General features: G+C 43.3%; 1 protein-coding gene across 1 annotated transcript in view; it reads right to left on the bottom strand.

The window, feature by feature from the left end:
- Positions 1–754: 754 nt before the first annotated feature.
- The window catches only part of APBB1IP (amyloid beta precursor protein binding family B member 1 interacting protein), an 81,561-nt gene continuing 54,476 nt past the window's right edge, over positions 755–27,839 (bottom strand). Inside the window, exons 6-14 of the mRNA XM_004605495.2 lie at positions 27,600–27,759; positions 25,613–25,734; positions 18,180–18,266; positions 15,661–15,804; positions 12,935–13,045; positions 8,022–8,120; positions 7,116–7,230; positions 6,305–6,408; positions 755–2,418 (exon numbers count right to left, since the gene is read on the bottom strand). Coding sequence (XP_004605552.2) covers positions 1,873–2,418; positions 6,305–6,408; positions 7,116–7,230; positions 8,022–8,120; positions 12,935–13,045; positions 15,661–15,804; positions 18,180–18,266; positions 25,613–25,734; positions 27,600–27,759 — 1,488 coding nt within the window. The 3' untranslated portion in view covers positions 755–1,872. The remainder of the gene's footprint in view (positions 2,419–6,304; positions 6,409–7,115; positions 7,231–8,021; positions 8,121–12,934; positions 13,046–15,660; positions 15,805–18,179; positions 18,267–25,612; positions 25,735–27,599; positions 27,760–27,839) is intronic.

The following is a 27,839-nucleotide window of genomic DNA, read 5'->3' on the forward strand; positions in this document are numbered from 1 at the left end:
GGAGGAAAGGGTTTGAAAGCTATTTTTAAAAGGTCAGCTTTGGTACATCTACACAATGGAATACTATGCAGCTGTTAGGAAAGAGGAAGTCATGAAATTTGCCTATAAGTGGATAAACATGGAGAGTATCATGCTATGTGAAATGAGTCAGAAAGATAGGGAGAGATGCAGAAGGACTGCTCGAATTTGTGGAGTATAAAATAACTTAACACAAGACCGACACCCAAGGACAGAAGATAGAAGGGTCAGGAAGATTGCTCCATAGTTGGAAGCTTGCTTCACGAGAGGGTGGAGAGAGGTTAGCTGGAATAGAGAAGAGATGACTAAGAAAATGATGGTTGGAGGAATCGGTCGGGATGGGAGATGTGTGTCGAAAGTAGATAAAGGACCAAACATGATAACCTCTCAGTATCTGCATTGCAAACCATAATGCCCAAAAGAAGAGAGTATGGGGAATATTGTCTGCCATGGAGGCAGTGGGAGGGTGGGAAAGGTGGGGGCATACCGGGGATATTGGTGGTGGGGAATGTGCACTGGTGGAGGGATGGGTGTTTGATCATTGTGTGATTGTAACTCAGACATGAAAACTTGTAACTATATCTCACGGTGAATCAATAAAATTTAAAAAAAGGTAAAGTACATCTAATAGTGATGTTAATGTTCTAGATTTATACACCAATGTTTCCAGAAGTATCTTCTTCAGAAATTTCTCAGCAAACTTTTATTTATTCATTCATTTATTTATTTTTGGCTTTTGGGGTCACACCTGCTGATACTCAGGGGTTACTCCTGGCTTTGCGCCCTGAACTTACTCCGTGGTGCTGGGGGGACCATATGGGATGCCGAGGATTGAATCCAGGTTGACCTACCCACTGTAATATCTCTTTGTCCCTGGCAAACATTTATTAATTTGATGCCTCTGAACATAATAAAGGAGCACAACATTTGGAAGTGAAGATGAATTCCATTTGAGAAGAAATACATAATAAAGTTACGTATATTTACGCAATTACAGTAGATTCTATGCTGGGGGTTATGAATGTAAGGGCGCAACCGTGAGAAGTTCGACTTCATTTCTAGTCAAAATCCACCAACACAGTTTAAAATGTACACAGAAGTTTGCCACAAATAGAAGGGTACAGGGAGGGCAGTTGGGATAGAGAAGGGACCTATAGCAAACCAATGATAACAAGAAAATGATCAACTGGGACAAGAACTGAGTGCTGAAAGTAGGTAAAAGGATATACATAATAACTTCTTAGTACCTATAATGCAATATTGCAAAACATAATAATGCCCAGAAGGAGGGTGTGCGTGTGTGCTGGTGGGGATGGGAGGCAGGTGGGAGGGAAACTGGGACATTGGTGGTGGGAAATATACACTGGTAAAGGGTTGGGTGTTAGAACATTGTATGACTTCAACGCATCAGCAACAGCTTTGTAAATGTGTATCTCACCTGATTTAATTAAAAAAAAAGTATAAGTGGGGGCCACCAGGGTTGATCTCAGGCATCCCATATGGTTCTCTGAGCACGAGCAGAAATAATTCCTCAGTACCGATGGGGCTGGAGAGATAGTACAGAGGGTAGGGTGTTTGCCTTGCACGCGGCCGACCCGGGTTCAAATCCCAGCATCCCATATGGTCCCCTGAGCACAGCCAGGGGTAATTCCTGAGTGCAGAGCCAGGAGTAACCCCTGTGCATCGCCAGGTGTGAGCCAAAAAGCCAAAAAAAAAAAAAAAATTCCTCAGTACCGAGTCAGGCATTCATACCCTGAACATCGCTGGGTATGACCCTCCCAGACCAACCCTCCCAAGACACTGTAGCTCCAAATAAGGTACCGCTGTCTGGGAACAGTCACCCAGGGTGTTCCCTTAGGGCACGGCGCCTCTTTTCTTCTGCAAAGCCTTCATGAGATCTGACATGAAATCTTGTTCCCCGCTCCCGCCACCGCTGCTGGGGGGTCCTGGGTTCTCCTGCCTTTTCGGGGGGACGGGAGGCCTTTTGGCTGCCACGGAGGCCGGCTTTGTCAGGGTCGGGGAGAGAGAGGGCGGCGGCGGGGGCGGCGGGGGCAAGGAGCCTGCATCCCCCGCGGACGATGCGGGAGGTGGGGGCGGCACAAAGTCCGGAGGTGGATCGATGAAATCGGGGGGCGGTGGGGGCAGCGGGTCGTCGTCCCCCACGGGCGGCGGGGGCGGTGGCGGCGGCAGGTCCTCCTCGGGCGGGGCGGGGAAGCCCAGGCCCTTGGTCTTGGAGGCGATCACCGGGCTGCTCCCTGGGGCGTTGCGGGCTGTGGCAGGGCTGTTGCAGGCCTCTGAGGAGCGTCTCACGGGAGGGGGCGGCGGCTGGCTGGCTTTGGGGGGCTGCTGGACCCTGTGCGCTCCCGGCTGGTGCATCCCGCCAGCGGCTGGCTGCTTGTCCTTCAACAAAGCAAGGACAGCATCATTCCCCACCCATGGCCCACAGCACGGCCACCTCGACCCCAGCGGAAGCCCCCAACCCTCAGCCCCCTGACCACCAGGCTGTTTTCCCGGTCGTAGCTCAAGGCACAAATCTGAAGTAAGGTGGTCTAGCAAAAGCCCCCTAACTTCAAGAGGCCCAGCTTAATTAAGGCCCCATTTCAAAGGCGCGGCCAGGCTGACCCTCCTTGCTGGAAGATAAGCAGCTGTGATTGGAAGGCTCCGGAGGGCCCCCTTTGCTCCATTCTGCTTCACGCTTCCCAGAACTGCCCCTGGCACCCCTGCCTTATCAGTCTGGCCCAACGAGACGTGCATTCTATGCTTTGGCCACCCAAATTCCTCAACTTGCCTATACTACTCCCTTTTGGGGATAGGCTAAAATTATTTTACTATTTAAAAATTTTTATTATTTATTTTGCTTTTTGGGTCACACCTGGAGATGCTCAGAGGTTACTCCTAGCTCTGCACTCAGGAATGACTCCTGGTGGTGCTTAGAGGACCAAATGTGATTTCAAGGATCAAATCCGTGGCCACATGCAAGGCAAACTTCGTACCTGCTGTTCTACTGCTCTGGCCCCTATTTTACTATTTTTATATGATTGGTTCAGAACCAATATATAGCTGATACAAATGACTACATGTATTTCTTGTCTTTGTTTTTTTTTAATGCGATTGGCTTAGAATATTTTGTATACAATTTACTTTCTCCCCCAAATTGGGTACCTGTCCCCTGCTCCCCTCTAGGTTGAATTACTCTTTTTTTAAAAAAAAAAACAAAAACTTTTTGGGTCACACCCAGCAATCCTCAGGGGTTACTCCTGGCTCTGCACTCAGGAATTACTCCTGGTGGTGCTCAGGGGACTATAAGGGATGTCAGGGATCGAACCCAGGTTGGCAGCGTGCAAGCCAAACGTTCTACCCACTGTACTATTGCTCAGGCCCTGAATTACTCAACTGAAAGCGGAAGTTCCCGCCTGAAGTAGCCCAGATAGAATGTGACCTAAAGAATTCGAGCCAGCTCTCTGTGGTGGCCTTTGCTATGTCACTGAACCAGTGCACTCTCTGTCAATAAACTGACTTTGCTCTGTCGAACCAGTCTCCTTCCTGGTAAATTCTCTCACCACCTCACAGCGTGGACCCGGGACTCTCGAACCCTTCACAAGTGTCTTTAAGGATGACTTCCTGGGGGCCACTGACTGGGTCTGCTTCAGCAGAGGGAAGACTGCCCTCTTCAAGGAGTTGCTTACATGGAGATTACAGGTGCATGTCCTCAGTACCACCCTCCTCGGGACAGACTGCGGTGAACGAGTGTTAGAGGGATACGGTTCATCTAGCTGTGGGGTCTACTCAATGGTCAGTTTGTTTTGTTTATGGGGTTTGGGGACACAGTGGTGCTCAGGCCTGACTCCTGGCTCTGCACTCCCAGGGATCAGCTCAGGGGATGCTGGGATATGCTGGCGATAGAGCCCTGCTCAGTTACAGGCAAATTAGCAAACACACTACCCATTGTACTATCTCACCAGTCCAGTGTTTTTGTTTTAAAGCATTACTTCCTATGATCTCTTTTTTGTTGTTGTTGGCAGGGGTGGTGTGTGTATGTGTGTGTGGGAAGCAAGCAAGGCAGTTCCAGTGGTGTGTTGGGGTGGGGAGGTAACATGTAGTACCCAGAATGGAACCTGCATTTACATCAGCTTAAGGACCTCATATGTAAAAAAAAAAAAAAAAAAAAAAAAGGAAGGAAGAAAAGAAAAAAAAAGTGCCTCTCCGAAATTTCCACTTGTGTTCAGGGTGCAAGTCAAACCACCAGAGTCCTAAGCAATCAGATCCGTGATAGTGTTCTTGGTTCACTGGAGTCGGTGGTTGCTGAGCTTAGGAACGGGTGTCTGTTGAGATTATTTTGCTCTAAGACAGGTGCTCAGGAGCTTCCCTGCCCCTCCCCCCAAAAGGAAAGCCTTACTCTGATCAGCACAAAGGCGAGGGAAAGGAAAAAGAAACTAGAAACTGTTCTCTGTCCTGGCCCAGGCCTCTCCTGCTAGCTCTCACTTCTGTGTTTCCTTACGGGTATGCTAAGAACAAAGGTGGCTTTTCCCAGGTGGCCCTTCTAGGGAGGAGCCAGCCCTAAGCTCTGGCACCTGTGACAGCCCCAGGCAGGTGGTGGCTGGATCAGAGCCTGCACACCTGGGCTGCAGACTTAGATTTGCCTTCTTCTACCTGTGTGAAAGCTGATTGGCTATCAGGTGTAAAATGAGCATCACAATCCCTATTATAATCCATGTCTCAGGGTCATGATGAGATCAAATGAGCTACATGGATTCGGAAAAGTCGTCTCAGGGTAGATGTGCTTTTGGAAGAAGCCAGAATGCCAGTTTTGGCTAAAGGTGAACATGCTCAGTTCATCTGCCAACAGTGGAAGAAACAATCTAGAATTATATTCATATTATGAAACCTCCTTAGGCATTCAGGCAGCTGAATCAAATACCCCTGTTTTGGTGATAATTATTAGAGCGATTTACATGTCATCAACTTTTCATTCTCGTTCTTTGTCTAATAAGCTCTTACCAGTGGAGATTAAAGTTACAGGTTTGTCTTTTTTGAACAAAATGCTTTATGATTAAGTTATTTTTTATTTGGTTTATTAGTTTTGTTTGATAAGCCGTGATGCCTAACTGGGATGTATTAAAGAATTCAAAATAGGCAGCTTGGGCATTGGTGTTCATAACACCAATGTGTTTCTATTGTGGGATCCTTTCCTGGCTGTCAGCCTTTAAACTGTTTCTCTCTAGTTGGCTTTTATAGAAATCAGGAAACTAACAATGATGTTGAAAGGATACTGTATGATGAGGCTTTCAGAATTGAAAAGACAACATTATGGAGAGAAATAAGGTCTGCAGTGATTTTCAAAATATTTAAGATGTTCAAGAAATCCAGGACTTTAATTGTCTCTACCACAGGCTCATGGACAAAATGAAGTGACAAATTTCTGAAGCTACAATTGTTTAAGGTTCTTTGGAATCCTACACGGGAAATATTCCAAAGGAACTGTATAGGTAATTGGAATATCGCCATTTGGAATTCAGTTACATTTTTAGCTACAGGTTTTTTTAATTTAAATGATGATTAATCTTTGTTAGACAAGGTTATACAAACTGTTACACCAATTTGGCTATTAATAAAAATCTGTATTATTCTTCATCACCATGAGACTTTATATAGAACATAACTGGAGAACATAGAAAATACACATTTTATAGTGTAACCCTTTGAGTAGTTGTCTGATCTGGTATAATCTTCTGCTTAACTAGTTGCTCTTAGAAAAATCACCCCAGTCAAGATAAATGTAGTTAAATAAAAAATATTTGCCATTCTGAGCATTAAAAAAAGTTTAACATTCCCCCAAAGCAGTGTGAGAATAGATGGTGTTTCATTTTTGAGTCTGACTAACGGAGCTTGAAGGTAAAAAATAAAATACAGGGGCTGGAGTGATAGCACAGCGGGTAGGGCATTTGCCTTGCACATGGCCGACCCAGGTTCGATTCCCAGCATCCCATATGGTCCCCTGAGCACCGCCAGGAGTAATTCCTGAGTGCAGAGTCAGGAGCAATCCCTGTGCATTGCCGGGTGTGACCCCCACCTCCAAAAAAAAAGAAAAAAAAAGAAAATACAAAACAACTAAATGAAGTTCTACTACTGAATAATAATGGTCATAACCTCAGAGTTTTGGGAAATGTTAATTGTTTTTTTAAAATAGGTTTTTAATAAAACAGTGGTAACACTTTACAATGATTTAGAATCTAGACTTCCAGATGACAGTCTGTTAGAATTTCTGTGCATTCCTCCCCGGCCTTACCTTGGTCACTTCACTGTGCCTCTGGGCGTCCTGCAGAGCCGCACTCACAGAAGGGGCTGCCTGGGGAATCTGACCATTGGCCTGCCTGGGGCCTGCTTTAATTCCTGAGAGGAAGGAAGAAAGACAAGGGTGTGCAAGGCATTCACTGCATTTTCTCTCCCTCTCCCTCTCTCTGGATCACAGCTGGGGGTGCTCAGGACTAACTTCTGGCTCAGTGCTCAAGGATCATTCTCAGGGGTTCTTGATGGGGGCATGGAGGTAACAGAAAATGACTTTGTCTTTTGGTGTGGGCAGCATCCTGGGAACTAAGGGGTCTTGAACAAGTGTTATTTGTCCGCTGACAAGACACAACTCCTGAGAACTCACACTAAAATGGGGGTCACCATCTTAGTCATCAACACATCACAAAAATGGTGGTCAAAGCTTTGCGAAAAGTCAGTTGTCATAAAATGGTGTAAGGTATCCGTATCTATACAGGTTTCTGTACCTACACCTGCATGATCTGGGGGAGGTCTCGGTCAGACATGAGAAGGAACTGTGTCTAGAGAGTCTCCTTTTATAGAATGTGTTGAATTTTTTGGTTTGCTTCTGTTTGGGAGGCACATCCAATGGTGCACAGAGTTTACTCTTGGCTCTGTGCTCAGGGATGGTTTCTGGTGGTGATTGCTGGGGGAGGGGGGACCATATGTGGTGTTGGGGATTGAAGCTGGGTTGGTGGCATGCAAGGCAATCGCCATGTCTCCTGGATTATATCAGCCCTGTGTCAGATGAGTTCGAATAGGAGCTTTGCGTCAGACCTGTGTGTTATTACCTGCAGGAGGAGGTGCTGGGGTAGCTCCATTGACAGCGCCCAGGTTTGTGCACCGAGAGGCAAGCCCAGCCTTTGCCACAGCCCGCTGGTAGTTTTCATAGAGGGTCTTTCCATACTATGGATGGGACACAAAAGAAGAAAGTGAGGCATCCGTTCAAGCCCAGCTCTAACAGGTTCCTTGAGAGGAAGAAGCACTTCATGGCTACTCATTGTGTCGTCATACTCTGTGATGCTTTAAGGACCAGGACCACTGTGGCAGTGCTAACGTGATAGCAATGCTAGAGATGAAAACCAGGACCTTGCATATGCCTGGAGTGTGCTGTGCCATTTGAGCCAGCGCCTGGTGGTGCTCAGGGCTTACTCCTGTGTCCATGCTCAGGAATCACTTCTGATAGGACTCAAGGAACCATATGTGGTGCTGAGAAGGCCAGCGTCTCACCAGCTATTCTATCTCTTCAGCCCCCTACCTGTATTTTTTTTAAGTACAAGAAGCATTTAAATTAAAAAAATTCACAAATTCATTCCATGCAGTACATATTTTTCCAGACCAACAGCCTGTGAATGCTTCAGTACCTAGACCTCAGAACAGCCCTGAGCCAGGTAATTCTGATTCTATGTATCTGAATGCATCTACCATGGATTCCAACTCGTGTTTCTTAATTACACATGATACTTGCAATACTCTCCATGCATAAATGCAGGAAAATGTTCACATGGAAGTAAACCCTGTTTGGGGGCTGGAGAGGCTCATGTTCCTATCACTCACACTTACTGAAAATGCTTAGGGGACAAAAGAATGAGCTATTGTCTCCTGGGGAGGGTTGGCCCAGGCACCACTGGCCAGCAGTTTTAGAGTGGCAGGTCAAGAAGCAGGGTGGCCAACTCAGGGTGTTCAAGTGCTCCTACCTTGGCAATCCTGATTCCTGTGACCCATTGGCTTAGTGTTCCTGCGTCATCACAGCAGAGATACTTAATATACTGGGACTCCTTCTGAATCTGAGGATGCTAGAAAAAAAGAAAAAGAAAAGCCATTTCCAAGGCCACCTACAAACTCACCACTTAAAAGCACCTTTAAGGGGTGACTGTCATAGCACAGCGGGTAAGGGGTTTGCCTTGCAATGTAGCTGACTGGGGTTCGATCCCCGTATCCCATATCATTCCTTGAGCATCGCCAGGAGTAATTCTTGAGTGTAGAGCAACGAGTAAACCCTGAGCGTCACCTGGTGTGACAAACAAATAAAACAATGCCCCTTTCAAGAAAGTTTTACAGCTCTGAACAATTTTTGGAATTTCCTGAGGTGGTGACTGAAATGACCTGCAGCAATATTAGGGGTGGAAGAGAAGGGGTACTTGTTATAAAGGGCAAACTTTCAAAAGACTTGAAAAAATTGTGGTAGGACATCATCGATGTTTCTCCTTCTACTATCAATTAACTGCCTTTGTTTCTGCCTTTTAAAATGTTTGAAACCCTTTGGGCACTCTCATGCCTTTCCCCATAAGAAAGCAGAGTCATCTTCAATCAATCAATCAGACAAGGGAACTTGTATAATGGTTGGAGGATCGGTGTTTTTGTGACAGCCCAGTCAGTATTTTGTTTTTTTGTTTTTGTTTTTTTTTGCTTTTTGGGTCACACCCAGCGATGCACAGGGGTTACTCCTGGCTCTATGCTCAGGAATTACTCCTGGCGGTTCTTGGGGGACCATATGGGATGTGGGAAGGGAATCAAACCCAGGTTGGCCGAGTGCAAGGTAAACGCCCTACCCTCTGTACTATCGCTTCAGCCCCGACAGCCCAGTAAGGTGGTTTTTTTTTTTTTTTGCTTTTTGGGTCACACCCAGCGATGCACAGGGGTTACTCCTGGCTCTACGCTCAGGAATTACTCCTGGTGGTTCTTGGGGGACCATATGGGATGTGGGAAGGGAATCAAACCCAGGTTGGCCGAGTGCAAGGTAAACGCCCTACCCTCTGTACTATCGCTTCAGCCCCGACAGCCCAGTAAGGTGGTTTTTTTTTTTTTTTTGCTTTTTGGGTCACACCCAGCGATGCACAGGGGCTACTCCTGGCTCTGTGCTCAGGAATTACTCCTGGCGGTTCTTGGGGGACCATATGGGATGCTGGGAATCAAACCCGGGTTGGCCGCGTGCCAGGCAAATGCCCTGAAGCTGTGCTATTGCTTCAGCCCCGACAGCCCAATTAGTTTCAGGGGGACTTCTGTTGCCTGAATATCAGAGCTCTCAGTCTTTGTTAACCCATTTCCTACCCAGATGGGTCATGATGTTGTCTGGATAAATGAATGGAGACGTATTTTTCTCTTTGTAAGATGCAGCAGCTTGGCATTGCTCTGGGGGTCATTCAGGCTTCCTGGGTGCCCACAGTTAAGATAACAGTGATATCACTGACAATAAGGGTCAGGAACAGGCAGTGTGAACAGGTCATCCCAAATTCCTCTTACTCCTCCGTGTGTGCATAGTGGTGCGTCTCTGGCTGTGCTACTGGGTGTGGGGGATAAGATCTATCATGTCTTTCTCTCACTGAAGAGGCCCTCCCAGTGCTGGTTTACCACACAGCCTGCAGCTTCTGTACCACACAGGCACTGACAGAAACAACTGTGGAAGGAAAGAAACAAACCAATATTTCCTGTTGTCCCAGGAGTCTTGAGGGCACACGAGGATCTAGCCTAAGTTAAAGATGCACTCCATGGGAATTCTCATGGGTCTTTTTGGAATGTTGCTGAGCTTCACTGCTTGGGAAAATAACACCCAATCATAACAATGGGATGAGACTGTGTGCAAGTGTGCATGTGTGGAGGGAGGGTACCACCTCTGTCTTCTTTTTTTATTTCTCAGAAAAGGCTTTCCATCTTCCTCGGATAAGCACAAACTTGCAGGTAGGACTGAAAGCAACCACACTTGCCCAAGGAGCTGGCAGCACTTGCCGGAAGTGGGCAGAACTGACCAGATCTTCTCTTAGACCATTGTTTCTATCTCCCCATCTTCCATTGCTCTCCCGGGACTCAGTGACCTTTGTGGAAATAGCTATTTGCCATTTTTGATCTTAGCAGAGGGCATGGTGCCCTGGAACTTCAGTCTCACTTCTCAGTCTCATGGCTCAGCCAGCAAGACCCAGTGAGGGTGCTGTCCTTGCCAGGAAGGATGAGATGACATGGACTCCAAGTGTTTGAGATGAGGTCAGTACTTTTTGATTTCACGAATGAGAAAAATCCAAACTCAGGTTACTATGCATTTTATTCCACTAAAATTTTGGGGTCTCTTGCCACAGACTCCAATGCCTGTTTTTCTAATCAGCCCCGGATTCTAGGTTTTAAAATCACCATAGAAAAATGAAGATGCGATAAAGAATTTCTCTTTTTTGGTCTTTGGAGATAAGTCTACCTTCATAGTTTTATTTTTAAACAGATTTCCCCCTTGAATTATAGGTCTAAGTTCCTCACAATCAGCATCAGCAGTGACTCCTGAAGAAAAGTCTATTCCAATGTACTTTGGTCCAAAGGGCCTACTCAGGCAGGGCTGAAAGTTGAGCTCCCGGATGATGATTTCTACTATGGCCAAAAGATGGCAGCAAACGCTCTGACATGACGGAGGCACATGTCAAAGAACCCTGGACAGTAGATTTTATTCTTTTAAATATTACCCCAATATTCAATCTTTTGAATGCCCTTAAAATCAGAATTCTATATAAACGCTGATAAAATGGCCCCAAACCAAGACAGGGTTTGTCACATAACTGGAAGGTTGTATCAGTGACAAGGAGACTGTGGGGGACTTCTTGAGCCTAGAGAAATGTGACATTCCACAGATGCCTGCAGCATTCCTTTCAATGACAGAATTTCCAAAGCCCAACTACAAAAGTCTTTCAGCACCAGAAACACTCCCCTCCCCACTCCCCGTCCTTATGACAGCCATTTTGCTCTGACTGGCCAAATATAAGTCCCCAATAATTGCATCCTTACAAAGCAGGTGCTATTTTCTTTTCTGAGTTGTCTAAAACAATTGTTAGACTATAAATTGTGCTTGCGACAAAATGCACAAAACTGTCTACATAGAGGGTTTCATGAATATAATTTCTTAAGTGAACAGAGTAAAAATGTGACAGTTCCCTTAAACCTACTGGTTCTAGAGCATAAAATGGAGGGGCCACTCTTGACCTTGAGCTCTAAAAATGTTGGTGCGGTGTTGGTCAGGCAGATATAGGGCCCTCAGTTCATTCTCTCTACTAGTAGCGTGATGCATCTCACCGCGATGTATCTCACCCATTTCCTTATACCACATGCTGCTAGGAATGGATACCGGAAAAGTTACGAGCCAGATGACCTTGAAGGAAAATTCCCGGCCTTGTACTATGTTTTGAGTTATCAGGGATCAAACTCAAGGGTCTCTGCAAGCATGATCCATATCTCTGGCTCTAAGCCCCAGATTTTATGGTTCTAAGATGAGCGACCTCACGGACACCAGGCTCCTTCCCAGCTCCCTCATTCGTGCAGAAATCCTCCAGGCTCTCAGGATATCTCAGAGCAACTGTATACTTCATCAGTTATGTCTGGGACCTGACCTAGGGGATTTGTGCCCTAACTCAGTCTTTAGCTGAAAGACTGTTCGAATGGAAGCTTAAGGCGGGGAGGGAAGGGGTTGGGAGGGAAGGGGAGACATGGAGATTGTTAGTACTGCTCCCCAGACTCTTCTGCAATTGGTTTGCTTGCTCCTGACTTGAGAAAGAGAAAACTTCTCTCACACATGCAACATGACACACAGAGGTCAGGGCAAAGCCAGGCATTCCTGTTAAGAAGAAAAAGATCTTTCAGATGCTCCAAGCCTCCAAATAAAACTGCCAGGGAGTTAAGGCTTCTGTCCAAGGCTAAACGGAGAGGCAAAAAAATAACTAGAATCCACCCCCCCCGCCCGCTATATTTAACCAATAACTTGCTGAGAAATGGACTAACTCTCGGGCCCAGTGGGAGAGCAGAGACCTGCCCCAGCACTGGGGAATGGTATCTGGGGAGATGGATGTAAACAAATACATGATTTCATGAAATCTATGAAACTATGAAAACTATAAAACCTACAGTGACATTCTGAAAACAGGCTGTAAAGTGTTCTTGGGGATAAGTGACAGAATACTGAAATACAATCAGATTCTGTCCAAAATTCTGTGTGACTCAGGCCTGTGAAAGGAACGAGAGTGAAAGGGCCTTCAGCAAAACACACATCTGCCATTAGGCTCAAAGCAGTAGGCCTTGGGGTAACAGAGGCAGCCACTGTGGCTGTGGGAAGGATGGACCTCAAGTGAGAAGAAGGAACAAAGGGACGATTGCATGAGGGTGAAATGCCAGAAAATACCCACTGATGGTTTAGACAGTAAAAGATGAGAGTTCAAGAATGACTTCTATATGCTTGCAAGTAAATTTCTTTCTCTTTTTCTTTTTTTTCCTTTTGGGTCACACCTGGAGATGCTCAGGGGTTACTCCTAGCTCTGCATGCAGGAATTACTCTTGGTGGTAGGTACTCAGGGGACCATATGGAATGCCAGGGATTGAACCGTATGCAAGGCAAAAGCCTTCCCCACTGTACTATTTTGCTCTGCCCCCTGCAAGTAAATTTCTAATAATAGAATATTTACTACTTCTGCAGTCAAAATGATTTGGGTTTAAATTTGTGGCATCCATTTAATTTTTCTGTTTTGATCTAAGTAACTTCTAGTTGATAAAATTTAAAGATGATTACCCCCCCATCCCTCCTACACACATGGAAAAAAAAGAAAAAGAACGACTTCTTCACCTCTATCTTGGGCTTCATATGACATACCTTTAGAACAAAGCAGTGGTCAGTGGGTGCCTTATATTTCATTTTACACTGAATCCCATAGTAAATGTTGACATTTTCAAACTGTATGAAACAAGCCAAATCTCGAGATGTCTGAAAGAGAAGGAATAAAATGCAAAATCTTGACAGCTGATAGTTTAAAATTTTCTTCAGTTGTTCTTGATGGTGTGGCTATTGATTCCATTTTTAATGGGAAAAATATTGAATTTCAGGAAACTTTAAAAATCATCTGCCAGCCAGACCTGCATTTTAAGAGGCAAAAGATATACCTGAGGCATAAATGGGAGTCACAGGCCCAGAAATGGAGTGATAGATCCTTCTGCCTTTCTATCACATGGACCCTCGAGCTACAGAATGACCTTGAGACATCAGTTTTGAGGCCATGCAGACAAAGCGAATGACCAATGTGTGTCAGAAAATTCAGCTGCCATCCAGGAGAGATGAATTTGATGACAGTAAATGAACACACATTTCATGTACTTCTTCCTGAGGAAAAAAACATCATGCTTTCTCCTCAGAGCTGAAGTGTTGCTATGGAAACAGAAACCTCTCCACCATGGACAATGTTCCCAATGCAGACAGCAACCCTAATCTCCATGTGTGGTAACATTTCAATGACAAATTTATCCTGTGATGCTTTCCATGGGCCCCTCACATTCTCTTAATTCATTATCTGGTTAGTGAATAAAAAATAAATGGGGCAGTGTGTGCAAATATTATTTTTATATGTAACTGTTTGCATATATTTCTCCTTCTGAGGTATATGTGACTGGATTTCCAGCTCTTTGATTACAAAAATGACTGTTGCAATTTTTTAGAAGTGAATGTACAGAAGCAAATGAAAAATTTCCCTCATTGTCCTTTTTTTCCTAATTCCACTCTTTTCTCCAGAAGAACCATAATGAATAGTTTGATAGTATTCTTCGCAATGTGTTTTTGGTAAGCATATTGACGTATGTATGTATGTATGTATGTATGTACATGTCAGCATATATACCCATATATGAAATGGCTTTAACTGTGAATGAGATTGTTCTCTATGGATTGTTTCATGTATGAGAAAACAATTCTCTGGAATAGACCCCCCAAGAGAGAGCTGACGTCTGACAGGGCATTACTCCCTTGTATTTGCAAACATCTTGTTACATTGTCCCCTAATTTGGCTCTGCCAATTTGTGTGCCAGCCCCCTTTGCATAAAAACACCCATTTTTGTTACTTACCCTGATGAAATTTAGATTTTTGAATTGGCTAATTTTACCATTCTTATGGAAGTAGAGAGTTCACTAATTGTATTTCCATGATAAGTAGTAAAACAGTTTAGTTTTTTTGGTGGGAGAGTTTGGGCCACATCAGGTTGACCTCAGAGTTTACTCCTTGCCTGAGGTGCTGGGGATCAAACCAGGTTTAGCTGCATGAAAGGAAAGGGCTTTATTCCCTGTACTATCTCTCTGGCCCCTCTGATTTTAGAAGCGGTCTCTGTACTTTAAGCAAAAGGATCCTATTAAAATTGGGAGGGGGGGATTGAATACATAGAGGAATTTGGAAAAAAATTAGTCTGTTTTCATCTAGCAACATACATATATATATATAGCATATAGCATATATCACTGTATCACTGTCATCCCATTGTTCATCAATTTGCTCGAGTGGGCACCAGTAACGTCTCCATTGTGAGACTTGCTGTTTCTATTTGTGGCATATGGAATATGTCATGGGTAGTTTGCCAGACTCTGCTGTGCGGGCGGGACACTCTCGATAGCTTGCCGGGCTCTCCGAGAGGGGTGGAGGAATCAAACCTGGTTTGGCGGCATGCAAGGCAAATGCCCTACCTGCTGTGCTGTCGATCCAGCCCATAGCATATATGTTTCTATATATTTCATTCTCTTTCACTTCCCTTATTAAATTTTATATTATGTGCCTATATGTTTTGAACACTTCCTGTTATATTTTGTTCCTATTATGCATGGAATCTCCTGTATCTTACTGGCCAGTTATTTCCTTCCAATGTTAGGGGAGCAGTGAGCAAAAATGTACCCATGTCAACTCGGATCTGAACATTCATAATTTTAATTACTAAATGTGTGGTTTGTGACTGACTAATTTAAATGCCTTATTTGTAGGCAAATGCCAAAGTCGTAACATTTCTAAAATAAAACCTTTATGCGTCAACTGTTCTGTTCCTGGTGTGGGACTGACAAGATAAACAGGGAAAGAGTAATTTCTAAGGTTTCATTTTAACTATTCTAATAATTTCTAAGAGGCCTAATGATTCTAATCATGGCTAAGAATCATGTCTTAGAGACCACTGCTCCCCTGGACCAAGCATCTTCCATGTGATGTCTGTAGGGGTGCAACCAGGATATTCATCGTGACCTCAACCCGCAGAGCCGGGTGATCAAGCGTCTGAGAAGAAGCCTGCAATTTCTACAGCTGCCATTTGGTGGTGCTGTGGACTCACAGTGAAGGCCAAACTTTCTGGTTTAACTCCAGATACAGGTAAGGGATAAAAGAAATGATGAAAAATAATGCACCAACCCTTTAAGAAAGGTCTCAGGGGAAGCTTATGTTCAGAGTGAGAGATATTTCAAGAGATAATTTAAATTCAATTATTTAAAATTTTTAATTGCCTCTAGTTTCACTCGTAAGAAACCAAATTTCCTAAAATTTCAAACACAAACTTCTTTTGTAAGACAGTATTTTTTCTGACCTTAGTTTTTCCTTTGGGCACATAATAAATTCCAGAAGCCCGCAAAAGAAAATAGCGCCTTTTCCAAGACTTCTTTCCATCTTCTTTCAAATAAAGAGCTCCTTCAAGTTCTGGTACAATGACAGATGTTCCACAGAAACTTTCCTGAAAGTAAGATTCCAATGATACAAAACATATGAGAGAAAAAGTAGACTTTCTAGGAAGAGATTTTCAAATGTCAAAACTTGCATAGAACTATAAATTTCTTTGAAAAAGCAATGCAATAAAGTTACATCATTATTCTAATTTTCTGCTCAAATGGTCAAACTTATTTTGTATCTCTCAAATAGTTGTATACTCTGTGGGGTGGAGAAATAATCTCTGCTGTGACAGTTTTCCTCAAATTTAGCAGTATAAGTGGTTCTTGTCAATGATATCTTCAACATAATAGTGGCTCTCAATGTCGAGGCAGTACAGTAACAGGGTTGGGGGACAGTGCTGACCTGTTGGTGCTGGAGGGTGACGGACATTAGGGGTGGCACAGGTACTTGTTGAGGTGAGAAAGAATACGCCTGAAATCTACACAAGGTTGTGTACCATTATTACTGAATACAAAGACTGTAAGTAAATAATGTAATGTAAAAGAAAAAACTGGGGGGGCAAAATAGGAAATATGCTAATGCTGATCACCCCTAGCCCTGGCCCCGCTCACAGCATAAAGCTCTGTTATTTTCATTCACAATCTTTTATTTCACTCACGGCTTTTATTTTTTTTTCCAAATGAAAAATTCTTTTTTATTTTGCTTTTTGGGTCACAACTGTTGATGCACAGGGGTTACTCCTGGCTCTGCACTCAGGAATTACTCCTGGCGGTGCTCACAGAACCATATGGGATGCTGGGATTTGAACCCGGGTCGGCCGCGTGCAAGGAAAACGCCATACCCGCTGTGCTATTGCTCCAGCCCCTCCAAATGAAAAATTCTATAAATTTTTCACTGACTTACAATAGGATGTAAGTTTCATGTCTCAAAGTGTGTATATATCTTGCTGCATCCACCACTAAATCACTTTAGTGCCAGTCACACCGTGACAGTGAACTCCTCTGTGTAGTTCTACCCCTCCCTCTCTCCTTTCCATCTTGGTGACCACCATGTTTTTCTTCAAGTCTAAGATTTAGCTTTTAAAATGAGAACTATTCAGGCAGGTGCATAGATCCAGGCTTACTCAGGCCCTGACTTGTACAGAGCTGAGGTATGAGAGTTGATTAGTAACAAATGGAAGCTGTTCGCTGCCCTTCCATGTCTGTGGGTCTCCATCACTGCCACGTGAGCTGGGAACCCAAGTCTCATTGCTACCAGGGACACCTGGGTAGTTGGTCTCCTCCTCATTCAACCTGGATTCTGGTTAACCCAGAACCTCTCGCCCCATGGCGGGGGGACCCCCCGCAAAATGTGCTCGATGCACTTGCTTCCTAGATGCAGACTTGTAACTTGTCTTGGGTTTCTGAGTGTGATGTTTGCTCCAGGAGTCCTGGTTGGGGGGTGGGATGCCTGGTGGGGAGAGAACATGTGCAGGGACCTGGGAATGGGGCAGAACACTGGCCCCCAGTGGGAATGCGGTCCATGACCAGGTCTTCTGAATTTTCAAGAGAAGTCCAAGAAAGGTTGATTCATTGTCCCATGGGAAGGCAACAGTTTAGACTTTGGGGCAGTGTTACTATGAGAAAACTCATTATGTTCCTCAAAAGATCAATTGCCCAATGAATTTCTGGAGCAGGTCCCAACAGCATCAGTTACTGAAAATTATTGATGACATTCTGGACTCCAATGGTTCTCTGCAAAAATTTAATATCCTTCAAGAAATGGAGGCTCTAGCCTAATAACACTTAGCAAAAGACAGAGCTATAACTGTGTCAGAGCTCTCACACCAAGTCTCATACTTCCTGTCACACCTTACTGCTGGAAAAGCATCTCTGTAGGGGCTCACTTTAGGGGCTGGAGAAATAGTACAGTGGGTAGCGTGTTTGCCTTTTTGTCCTGTACAGGGCCAACCTGGGTTAGGCCCCCAAATTATTCCTGATGGCCCTCCAAGCACCATTAGGAGTAATTCCTAAGTGCAGAGTCAGCAGTGGCCCCTGAGCAATGCTGGGTGTGGCCCAAAAACAAAACAAAAGAATTCAGTTTGAATATTTGGAAATCTTTCTGTCTTATGTCTATAGGTAACATATGTAACAAAATGGATGGATCACTAGAAGTTATCAGGTGATGACTTTTATGTGACTTCATGACCACACAATAACAAACTTCAAGAAAAGCCATACTATTTAAAAAAAAATTTTGATGCTATTTTTTAAACAACTAACTCAGATACAACTTAATGAACTAAATTGCTATTATTTAGTAATAATTTGATTAAGAAACCCCCAAGTTAACACTTCAGTGTATCTCAGAGTCCCCCCTGTTCTGAGAAGCAAATAATTTAAAAGTAGATACATAACATAACATCCTTCTCTCTCTGCTACTCTGCAGAATTAAACTTACCTCAAGTAAGGATTCTTTGTACTTGGCATTCATTTTCTCCACTGCTCCTTTGTTTTCTTTTTTCCCTTTGTTGTTCAAGTAAAAATTCTACATAAACATTAAGGGATAATATCAGTAAGTGTTCACCACCATGCAGATAGTACTGGAGAGAAAGAACCTGTATGAAAGGAAAAGGGTACCACAACATATGGTGTTGAAGAGCTATGCCATACATACATCTAAGAATATTTGAACTCTGGGACTTTTGGTAACAAATTTCTAGACCAACTTAGCAGAAAGTAAATAATGGGCTATCTCAGCTGTCATCTTGATAGCCTGATGTCAGAGCATTGTGCTGTGGTAAAAGTTTAGAAAATACTAGGTCTTCCTGCTGGAATTCCGGTCCAGCCTCAACTCTTATCCTGTACTTACCAAAGAATCTGCCCCAGCACAGGCAGAAGGTGAAAAAGAAAGAAAGGGGTCACTCTGAAATACAAATGGAGGATTGTGTATAAGATGAGGAAAAAAAAGAAAAAATGACAGCAACTAGTTTCCAAATCTCTTGGGAAATCAACGTACTAAATTTAGTACAGGAACCTCATTGAGTACTTTTAAAATAAGGGCGTGTGTGTGTGTGTGTGTGTGTGTGTGTGTGTGTGTATGTGTGTAAGTCTATGAAAGGTGACTATAAAGAGTATAAATACCTGTTCTGTATGTTAAAAGTTCATGGGAAGCACTATCACATAAAAAGAAATGTCCAACTTTATATGAATAACAATATGGGTATTCTAAAAATAATTGGAAGTTATAAGAACTCTTAGAACTTCCAACTCTATGTAAAGCATGCACTTCACCTGTTGAATTTTGTCTCCAGTCCACAGGATAGGCAATTAAAAATAGCACATCCAGGTGTGGCCAACCCCGTTTCTCCCCCCAAAATCTCTGCCTCAAAAAAGAAATTCAAGCGGCCAAAAGGCACATGAAAAAATGCTCTACATCGCTAATCATCAGGGAGATGCAAACCAAAACAACAACGAGGTACCATCTTACACCACAGAAACTGGCACACGTCACTAAGAACAAGAACACTGGCGTGGATGTGGGGAGAAAGTAACTCTCATTTATTGTTGGTGGGAATGCCAACTGGTCTAGCCTTTTTTGAAAACAACATGGACATTCCTCCCAAAACTAGAAATTCAGCTTCCATATGATCGAATGGGCTGGAGCAATAGCACAGCGGGTAGGGTGTTCGCCTTACATGCAGCCAAGCCGGGTTCGATTCCTTCACCCATCTAGAGAGCCCGGCAAGCTACCGAGAGTATCCCACCCGCACGGCAGAGCCTGGCAAGCTACCTGTGGCGTATTTGATATGCCAAAAACAGTAACAACAAGTCTCACAATGAAGACATTACTGGTGCCCGCTCAAGCAAATCGATGAGCAATGGGATGACAGTGATACAGTGATAAGAACTCTTATGTGTTCTGGTTAATCCTAGATATGCCATGAATCTTATGCTACTATTCAATATACTTATCCTTTCGCATTACGAGGGAATCTTTAAACTGTCAGTGGAATTACCTAATACTTTTTTTTATTTGGGAAAGTTTATGAAAAAAGGATCTTAGACTAATGCTTCAGACTTGCCATAAGATTAAACACAAAGTTTCAGTGCTCTCAAAAAATGGTGTCTTCTTAGACATTGGGCACTTAACGGTTAAGAGGAAATCACATAGAACTAAAATAACCAGACAAACATCTTATTGTTGTCCAAACTGTATGTTCTACCGCTACAGGTTTTAGCAGCACTTCTTTCGACCTATGGCTCCTAGCAAATGGGTAAACTTCATCTTAAGGTTAAGATGAAGCACTTGATTTTCTCTTCTTGACAGCTTTATATAATTTAATACTTCATGGCAATATCTTTGTTTGCATGGACCCAGGAAATTGGGTTTTCTCACTGAAACATGGTAAAGGGGTTCCAATTTATTAACAGGACAACAGAGTAGCCACGTGTCTACTTTGGAATCTCAAGTATAGAGTTATGAAATGTTGATGTTTGATGAAATCAAACCTCAGATGTTGCAGGTGGATTTTATGGAATCCTGGATATTTGTGATACTGGCTTAACTTAAGCTTCAGTTACCCTAAGATTGGCCTTCATCCTAACACTCCAAAATATGGATGCCACCGAGGCCTCAGATGGACCTGGGGCAGGCCTTGTGACTATGATGTGGGAGAGCGCGAGGGTTGAAAAAGTACACTGGACAGGAGAACTCAGCAAAAAGTTCCAGGTACAAGTGGCGGTGGTGGGAAACGCCAGGCCTCACGGGACAGGGGAGGAGTCAGTCCTTCTCCTTCCTCCCGCCCCATGGGACTCTGAGAATACGCCCATACATGGCCACCGTATACTTAAGTTCCCATACAGCCATGATCCAGAGACACACAAACGAATCTCGAACCCGAGCAACTTACTGCAGCGATCTCTCCAGACCTGAATTATTAAAATTTCAGAACTCCTAGAGCACACAGCCAGTCTTGCAGCAGCATGACATTATAATGTACCCACTGTAGCACTGTTGTCCTGTTGTTCATCGATTTGCTCGAGCAGGCACCAGTAATGTCGCCATTGTGAGATTTGTTGTTACTGTTTTTGGCATATCAAATACACCCCGGGTAGCTTGCTGGGCTCTCTGAGAGGGACGGAGGAATTGAACCTGGGTCAGTCGTGTGCAAGGCAAACGCCCTACCTGCTGCGCTATCGCTCCAGCCCTATATTGTATCCATAACAAGCAATACAAAACACATTGTCTAGAATTGCCTTTTTGGCAGGTAGGAGTGGTGGTGGGACTAGGCTCAAATATTGAAGGTAACCAAAGTAGAGAAAGAGAGTATTGTGTAAATTGTCTGCCACACAGGCAGGGGTAGGTGTGGAATGGGAGGGGGGAATACCCGGGGCTTTGGGGGTGGAAAATGAGCACTGGTTAAGGGATGGGTGTTTGATGATTGTATCGTCGAAGCTCAAACATGAAAGCTCGGTTACTGTACCTCACGGTGAATCAATAAAAAGCGGGGGTAGGGGGTGGGCAGAAAAAGTACATTGGACAGGGCAATGTATGAAAGAGAGAGAGAGAGAGAGCATCTAAACTGGAAGAAAACAGCCAAGACGGCACTCTGTATCCTCTGAGACCTTGAAGGACCCTCTGGGATTAGGTGGACTAAAGCAGACTGGTCTAAAATGGAGGCCAGTGGATGAGAATATGACCAAATGCTTCCTGGGAAAAGCCACCTTGCTCTAATGAACTAAATCCCAAAGTTACGGGTTACTACCCCAGTTCTTCCTGCATCTATGCAAAATAATTGCCATTCTTACTCAAGACAATCGGATTTCTTAATTGTAAAGGTGGAGAGAAAACCACGCCACCTTCCCATGGCAGTGAAGAAACTGAACCACAAATGCAAGTGGCCTAAGATACTCAGTGATGAGATTATGGGTGACTTAAATTTCCTTTCTCAACTTGTTGTTTTTAATAATATATTGAGGTTCTTCTGAAGTCAGGAAAATGAGAGCGTCAATGGAAAAAAAAAGCAGTGCAACAAGCAAGAGCCCCTTCCCTGAATTGATTTTGGCAGAATATCTCTGAGAAAGTGATTCTTGGGCTTGAAGCACCAAGAGCAGTAAGTGCTGTTGGTCTTTGCACAAGGGGTTACCAGTCAGCAAAAAAATGGGAAAACAGAACCTTTTCAGTTGCAGTTACTTCCTTTTGAACATCTGGCCTTATTTAGAAAGAGCAGACCACCCAGCCACTAAGATCGACTGGGAAGAGGAACTTTCCCAATAACAAACAGACTAAGAAATAAAGTTGTTTTGTAAAAGCAAAAGAAGAAGAGGAAGAAAGTTGATTTGATGAGGAGAGGATGGTTCTATGACCTTACACAGAGTGGTAAAGTCTCCCACTCCAAGTGGTATAGTCTCTGCACTGACCCTCAACTTGTCATTCATGGACTCACTGCCTCAAATGGCTCTGAAAAATAAATTCAATGAAAATAGCTCTTTCATGGATGTCAATATAAGCGGGAAAGCAAAGCACTATGGAACTGGAATTAGGAGTCCATGTGGTGGCTATTGTTATTTACGAATGTCAATGGTTATTATGTGCTGCACATGGAAATCTTGCTCTTGATTTACACTTGTGGTGAAAAATGGCGGATGTGTATGAGGCGGAACATAGTTTTACCAGCTTCTCCCAGCAAGTGCAGAAATTGGACAGCCCTTCTGAGAGCGCTGAGCTGTGTGGGAGGTGAAGAGGGAGCAGGGTAAGGAGGAGGTGCCAGTAGAGAAAGGGGCCCACCTTGGGGACAGAGCGAGAAGGAACACTGAAGGAGGGTGGAAGGCACTATGCAGATGTTCCCACAAGCTTCTGACCCCAGTGCCCGCCTTGGGCAGCAACTCCACCAGCTTCCTGTCTTTCGCTCCTCAAGATTCTCTAAACCATGGCAGGAGGCATCGAGTTTCAGCAATTTCTGTTCCTCCGGCCAAGAATGACCACGATCAGTGCTGTGCCCACAGGCTGCAGCAGCGGCTCCGAGGAAACTGTAGATGGTCTTAGGGTCTCATCTGTGCTCAAGAGGAAGATGCCCAAATTGGTTTCTGCACCTGGGGAGTGAAGCTAAAATCCAGTCTCTTCTAGAGCTACTAAGTTGCTTGTGAATGGACTAGGGCCCAGGACCACCTTTGGTTACTGCTTTCTCTCATTTAGAAAAATGCGGGAGGGGCTGGAGCAATAGTCCAAAGGGTAGGGCATTTGCCTTGCACGTGGCCGACCCGGGTTCGATTCCCAGCATCCCGTATAGTTCCCTGGGCACCGCCAGGAGTAATTCCTGAGTGCAAAGCCAGGAGTAACCCCTGTGCATCGCCAGGTGTGACCCAAAAAGAAGAAAAAAAATGAGGAAAAGAAAGCGGGAGACTTGCTCTTATCTTCCAAAATGGAGACCAGTCTTCCTGCTGGAACTCTTTTCTAATGAAGCCCCTTTGGGGCCACATGTTTGCATACATTTAATACAGATACTTTATTGTAGGTAATTAAAAAAAATGAAACAAGGAGGTCATGGGATGGAGGTGATACTAACGTCAAGACAGCCAAGACACAGAAACCAAAAGCTCAGCCTGTAAGTGCTGTGGGGCGGGGAGCAAAACCTGAGAATAACCAATCACACAGACTTACAACTAGGATTGAAGCTAAAGTGTCACTTGGTTCCTGCACTTCCAGGTACTAGTCATTCTCCACTCCCCACCCGCGTCCACATTCAAAGGAGTGTTCCTGAGCCATCCAGTTTGCTGCTGCCCAATCTTCAGGAAATTTTGTTCAAATAACCTCTTAAAATACTATGTTTCGTTTTTTGGGATTTTTTTTTTCTTACACACCATACTGCAGACGTCCGTTGCCTTATTTCTAGACCTAAGTTAACAACACGCAAGGGAGTTTTGCACCTTGATCCTGAAAAGGATGAAGGGCAACAGTGGCACAGCTTTGCAAGTGGAGAAGTTGAATGTTCGTCAGTGTTTACTGCTGTCAAAGCTGGGGCAGCTGTGTCCCTGGGAGGGCAGCTGCAGGAAGTCCCTGTCCTCCTGGCTGGCAGGAATGGCAAGGGCCAGTGGCATCAAGTTGATTTTGTTGCCTTTTCTACACCTGGTTTGGACCTTTACTAAAGATAAAGATTTTTCAACAACTCTTCTGATTCTTGTTGATTTTATAACATTATCTTAAATTTTGTTTGTTGATTTTATAATGCTATCTTAAATTCTTTCACAGTAGAAGGTTCTGGGGATCTTGTCATAAAGACAGTTAGTTCCTCTTTCTTTTTTTTTTCCCCCTAAAATTTTTTTTTCTTTTTGGGTCACACCTGGCGATGCACAGGGGTCACTCCTGGCTCTGCACTCAGGAATCACCCCTGGCGGTGCTCAGGGTACCATATGGGATGCTGGGAATCAAACCTGGGTCAGACGTGTGCAAGGCAAACACCCTACCCGCTGAGCTATTGTTCCAGTCACCAAGGTTCCTCTTCTTTCATGCTAAACTAGGGCACAATTTTCCTGTTATTGGGACCTGCCAATATGCAGTTTGTGGCTGGCGGTTCCTCTTACTCTTCATGCATTTGTGGGGGGGTGTTTTTCTTAGGGTTAAAACTGAGGTGGACCCACTGGCCAGTTCCTCGTTTCACTGCTCCGTGGAGCAAACCATTTTCTGGATCTTAGGCATTAGAAACAAATATGGGCATTAAAGGATGGTATTAAGTGTGATTTGAAAACTCTCTACTTTTATTGCTTGATATTTGTCATAAATAATATTTAAATGGTTGGTTGTCACTTTGTTACATCCTAAGGAAGGACTCATGAAAAAAGCATAGTGTATGAAATTTTTTCTTTCTTTTTCTTTTGTTTTTGACCCACACATCATGGAGCTCAGGGCTTACTCGGAAGACCATATAGGATGCTGCAAGGCAAGTACCCTACCCACTGTACTATTGCTCCGGCCCTGCTTTTTCTTGTGAAGAAGCTGCTTTAAAGTGTTCTTTTAATTCTGCCTCCAGGATATGGGACTTTTCCTTCTTTAATTTATAAAACATAAAGGTTTCTAGGTATCTCAAAGGATTTTGGCCATATCTAACATTCACTGATTTCCTAAAATGGATTTAACCACCCTCCTGCATTTAAAGTTCACTGGAGGTCATGGGAAAAAGTCTACCTTTTGGTGACATCTTTATACACATAACTTGAAGGAAGCTGTCTGAAAACATGGAGAACAAGGAGTTTTATTGTGTAGACCAGTGTTTTCCAGTGAAGGAGATACCATCCAGGTCTCTCCATCCATGGAGATACCATTCAGGGGCCATAATAGCCTCAGAAACAATTGGGGGGTGGGTGCTTTGTTTGCTTGAGGAAGACAGATTCACATGGGGGTGATGAATTACTTCTTTGAAAAGGAGTAGTAAGCCAATTAAGTTTGGGAACCTCTGATGTAGACTGTTGAATTTAAAAGCACTATAAATTACACGTTTTCTCAGGTGCTTCCCTTTGTTACCCCCACATCAAGAAGTACCAACCATGAAGAAAAAATATTAGAGTATATTTAACAGACCAATACATAAAGGTACTCATCGATTCTTCAAGGATTCATGGATTAATTGGCTTCACTTAGCCAAACATAAATGAGAATAGAAGGAGGATCAGTCAATTGATGGGTTGGCTTCTGAATCAAAGAAGCTAAAGAAGTTCTTTTCTTCCTGAATTTAGTTTAACTAAATCCTTCCAAGGATTTAGTTTACATTTAGCCTAAGACGTTAGGTTGTGTTTGTTTATTAGAAAGGAATGCGATATTTGATTATATAATGAATGATGCAGTTAGCAGTGTTAAAAAACCCTTTCTATTTTACATAGATTAATAAATTATCTTACCTGGGGGTTTTTAAATACAGCGTATTTTTCTTCTTTTTCCAAAAACAACACTTTGTTTTCTGTGTCTCTTGTCCAGTCTGATAGGACTTCAACAACATTCTCATGGTCTTCAAAAAACCTTTCTGATGAAACAAGCAAAAACATTCTTTTTTTTTTTTTTAATTTTTTTATTGAGTCACCATGTGGAAAGTTACAAACTTTTCAGGTTTAAATCTCAGTTATACAATGCTCGAATACCCATCCCTTCACCAGTGCACATATTCCACCACCAAGAATCCCAGTATAGCTCCACCCTGCACCCCCATACCCCTAGCTCCCCCACGCCCCTAGCCCCCCTCCCTTAGCCCCCCGCCTGTGTAACTAATAAATTTCACTTTACTTTCACTTTGATTGCATACAATATTTCAACAAAACTCACTATTATTGTTTGGAGAGTCTCTCCCCTAAAGTCAGACCTGCTGAAAAGGAAGCATTAGATAATTTGTTTTCCATTGCTGAGGATGAAGAGGTATGAGGTTGAGTGACCACACTTAGCGGCCTCTCGGTTTTGGGTTTCTGTATTTTGTATTTTGGTATTTTAGTAACTAAGTCCAGAGAGATATCTGCCAGAAGTTGCATCATTGCCAACTTGTACTTCTCAGTTACATTATATTCCACATATGAGTGCAATCTTTCTATGTCTGTCTCTTTCTTTCTGACTCATTTCACTCAACATGATACTTTCCATGTTGATCCATTTATATGCAAATTTCATGACTTCATGTTTTCTGACGACTACATAGTATTCCATTGTGTAGATGTACCAGAGTTTCTTTAACCAGTCATCTGAACAAAAACATTCTTTCATATCCAAGATGTTAGCATTTGATAAATAGGAGAGATATCTCAAGATAGAAATAAGATCGTATTGAATTAAACACGGTACTTTTATACCTTCCACTGGCTTTGAGAAATCCCTAACTCTTATATATCTGATTGAACATATCTAATTAAGCTTATTCTTTATTTCAGGCCTTCAACTTAATTTCCTTTGAAAATGAAACAAACCATGGCAGACCCTACAATAGAATAAGAATAATCTGTCATGATACTTTGATTATATTAGCATTTTGGCCTTAAATTGTCCCAGACAGAAGTACACATCAGTAAGATAATTAAGCAATGATTTTTTAAAACAATCTCAAACATAATTATGAGTAATATCCAAAATATTACCCCTAACTCTGAGTAGGAGTAATATTATCTCAAACATAATTATGAGTAATATCCAAAAATATTACTCCTAACTCTGAAGATAATGTATAAATGTCTCAACCAAACCGAAATATAAGGAAAGATTTTCCTTTATTTGACTCAGACAGTTGAAGAACACTTCAAGGGGTTGTTTTAGAGTAGACCATTTCCTCTAGAAATACAATTTCACTCAAAGTTTCTGAAATAATCAATTCTGTATTTTCCTATATTCTCATAAGTTCTGTGAATGATATCAAGAATGAGAAGCAACAGAGTATTTACCATCATTATTACTATTATTTTATTCCATCAATTTCTACCAATTGCTCCTTTCTCTTGGGAACTGAACTTCTTCAATCAAACACGTGGGATGTAGGGAAGGAGAAAGGAACAGTTCCATGAGGACTAGCAGAGTCCCAGGATAATTTAAAGAAACGAAGTCTAGAGAGATATTAGCTGACTGATACCTCCACCATCTGCTTAGCTCACAAATTTGCAGCAAGAAGCATTGGCCTATCATTTTCTTTCTTAAAGATCCACCAGAGAAGTGGTAGTAATAACATATACACCTCGCCCAAGGTTTAGCCAGCTGGTGTAATCTGAGATTCCTTACCTCAAAGCAATGAAGAGGTCAGCATTAAATAGGACATAAGGGGAAGTCTCGATAGGCTTAGGCTTGCAATGGATGTTTCTTCAGAATAAATTCAAGCCCACAAAGATGCAAATCCACCCTATTGCTGGGGCTGGGACTTACCAATCTGCAGTTCTGGGTATATTTCATAAAGACACCAGTCTACATTGCAGTCACAATGCGTTTTCTCAAAAAGGTTGTCTAGAATATCCCGGGCCAATTGCCGCTCATCCAACATGAGGGACTTTGTGCTGCTGTCATTCATGTGCACCTTAACCACGAGCTGAGGAAAAAGCCATTGAGAAGTTATTAAGTATCAACAACTGGAAGAGCCCCAGGAGATTTGGGGTCCAAGGCTGCCAC

Source organism: Sorex araneus, chromosome 9 (genome assembly GCF_027595985.1).
Source record: "Sorex araneus isolate mSorAra2 chromosome 9, mSorAra2.pri, whole genome shotgun sequence".
NCBI classification, from domain to species: domain Eukaryota; kingdom Metazoa; phylum Chordata; class Mammalia; order Eulipotyphla; family Soricidae; genus Sorex; species Sorex araneus.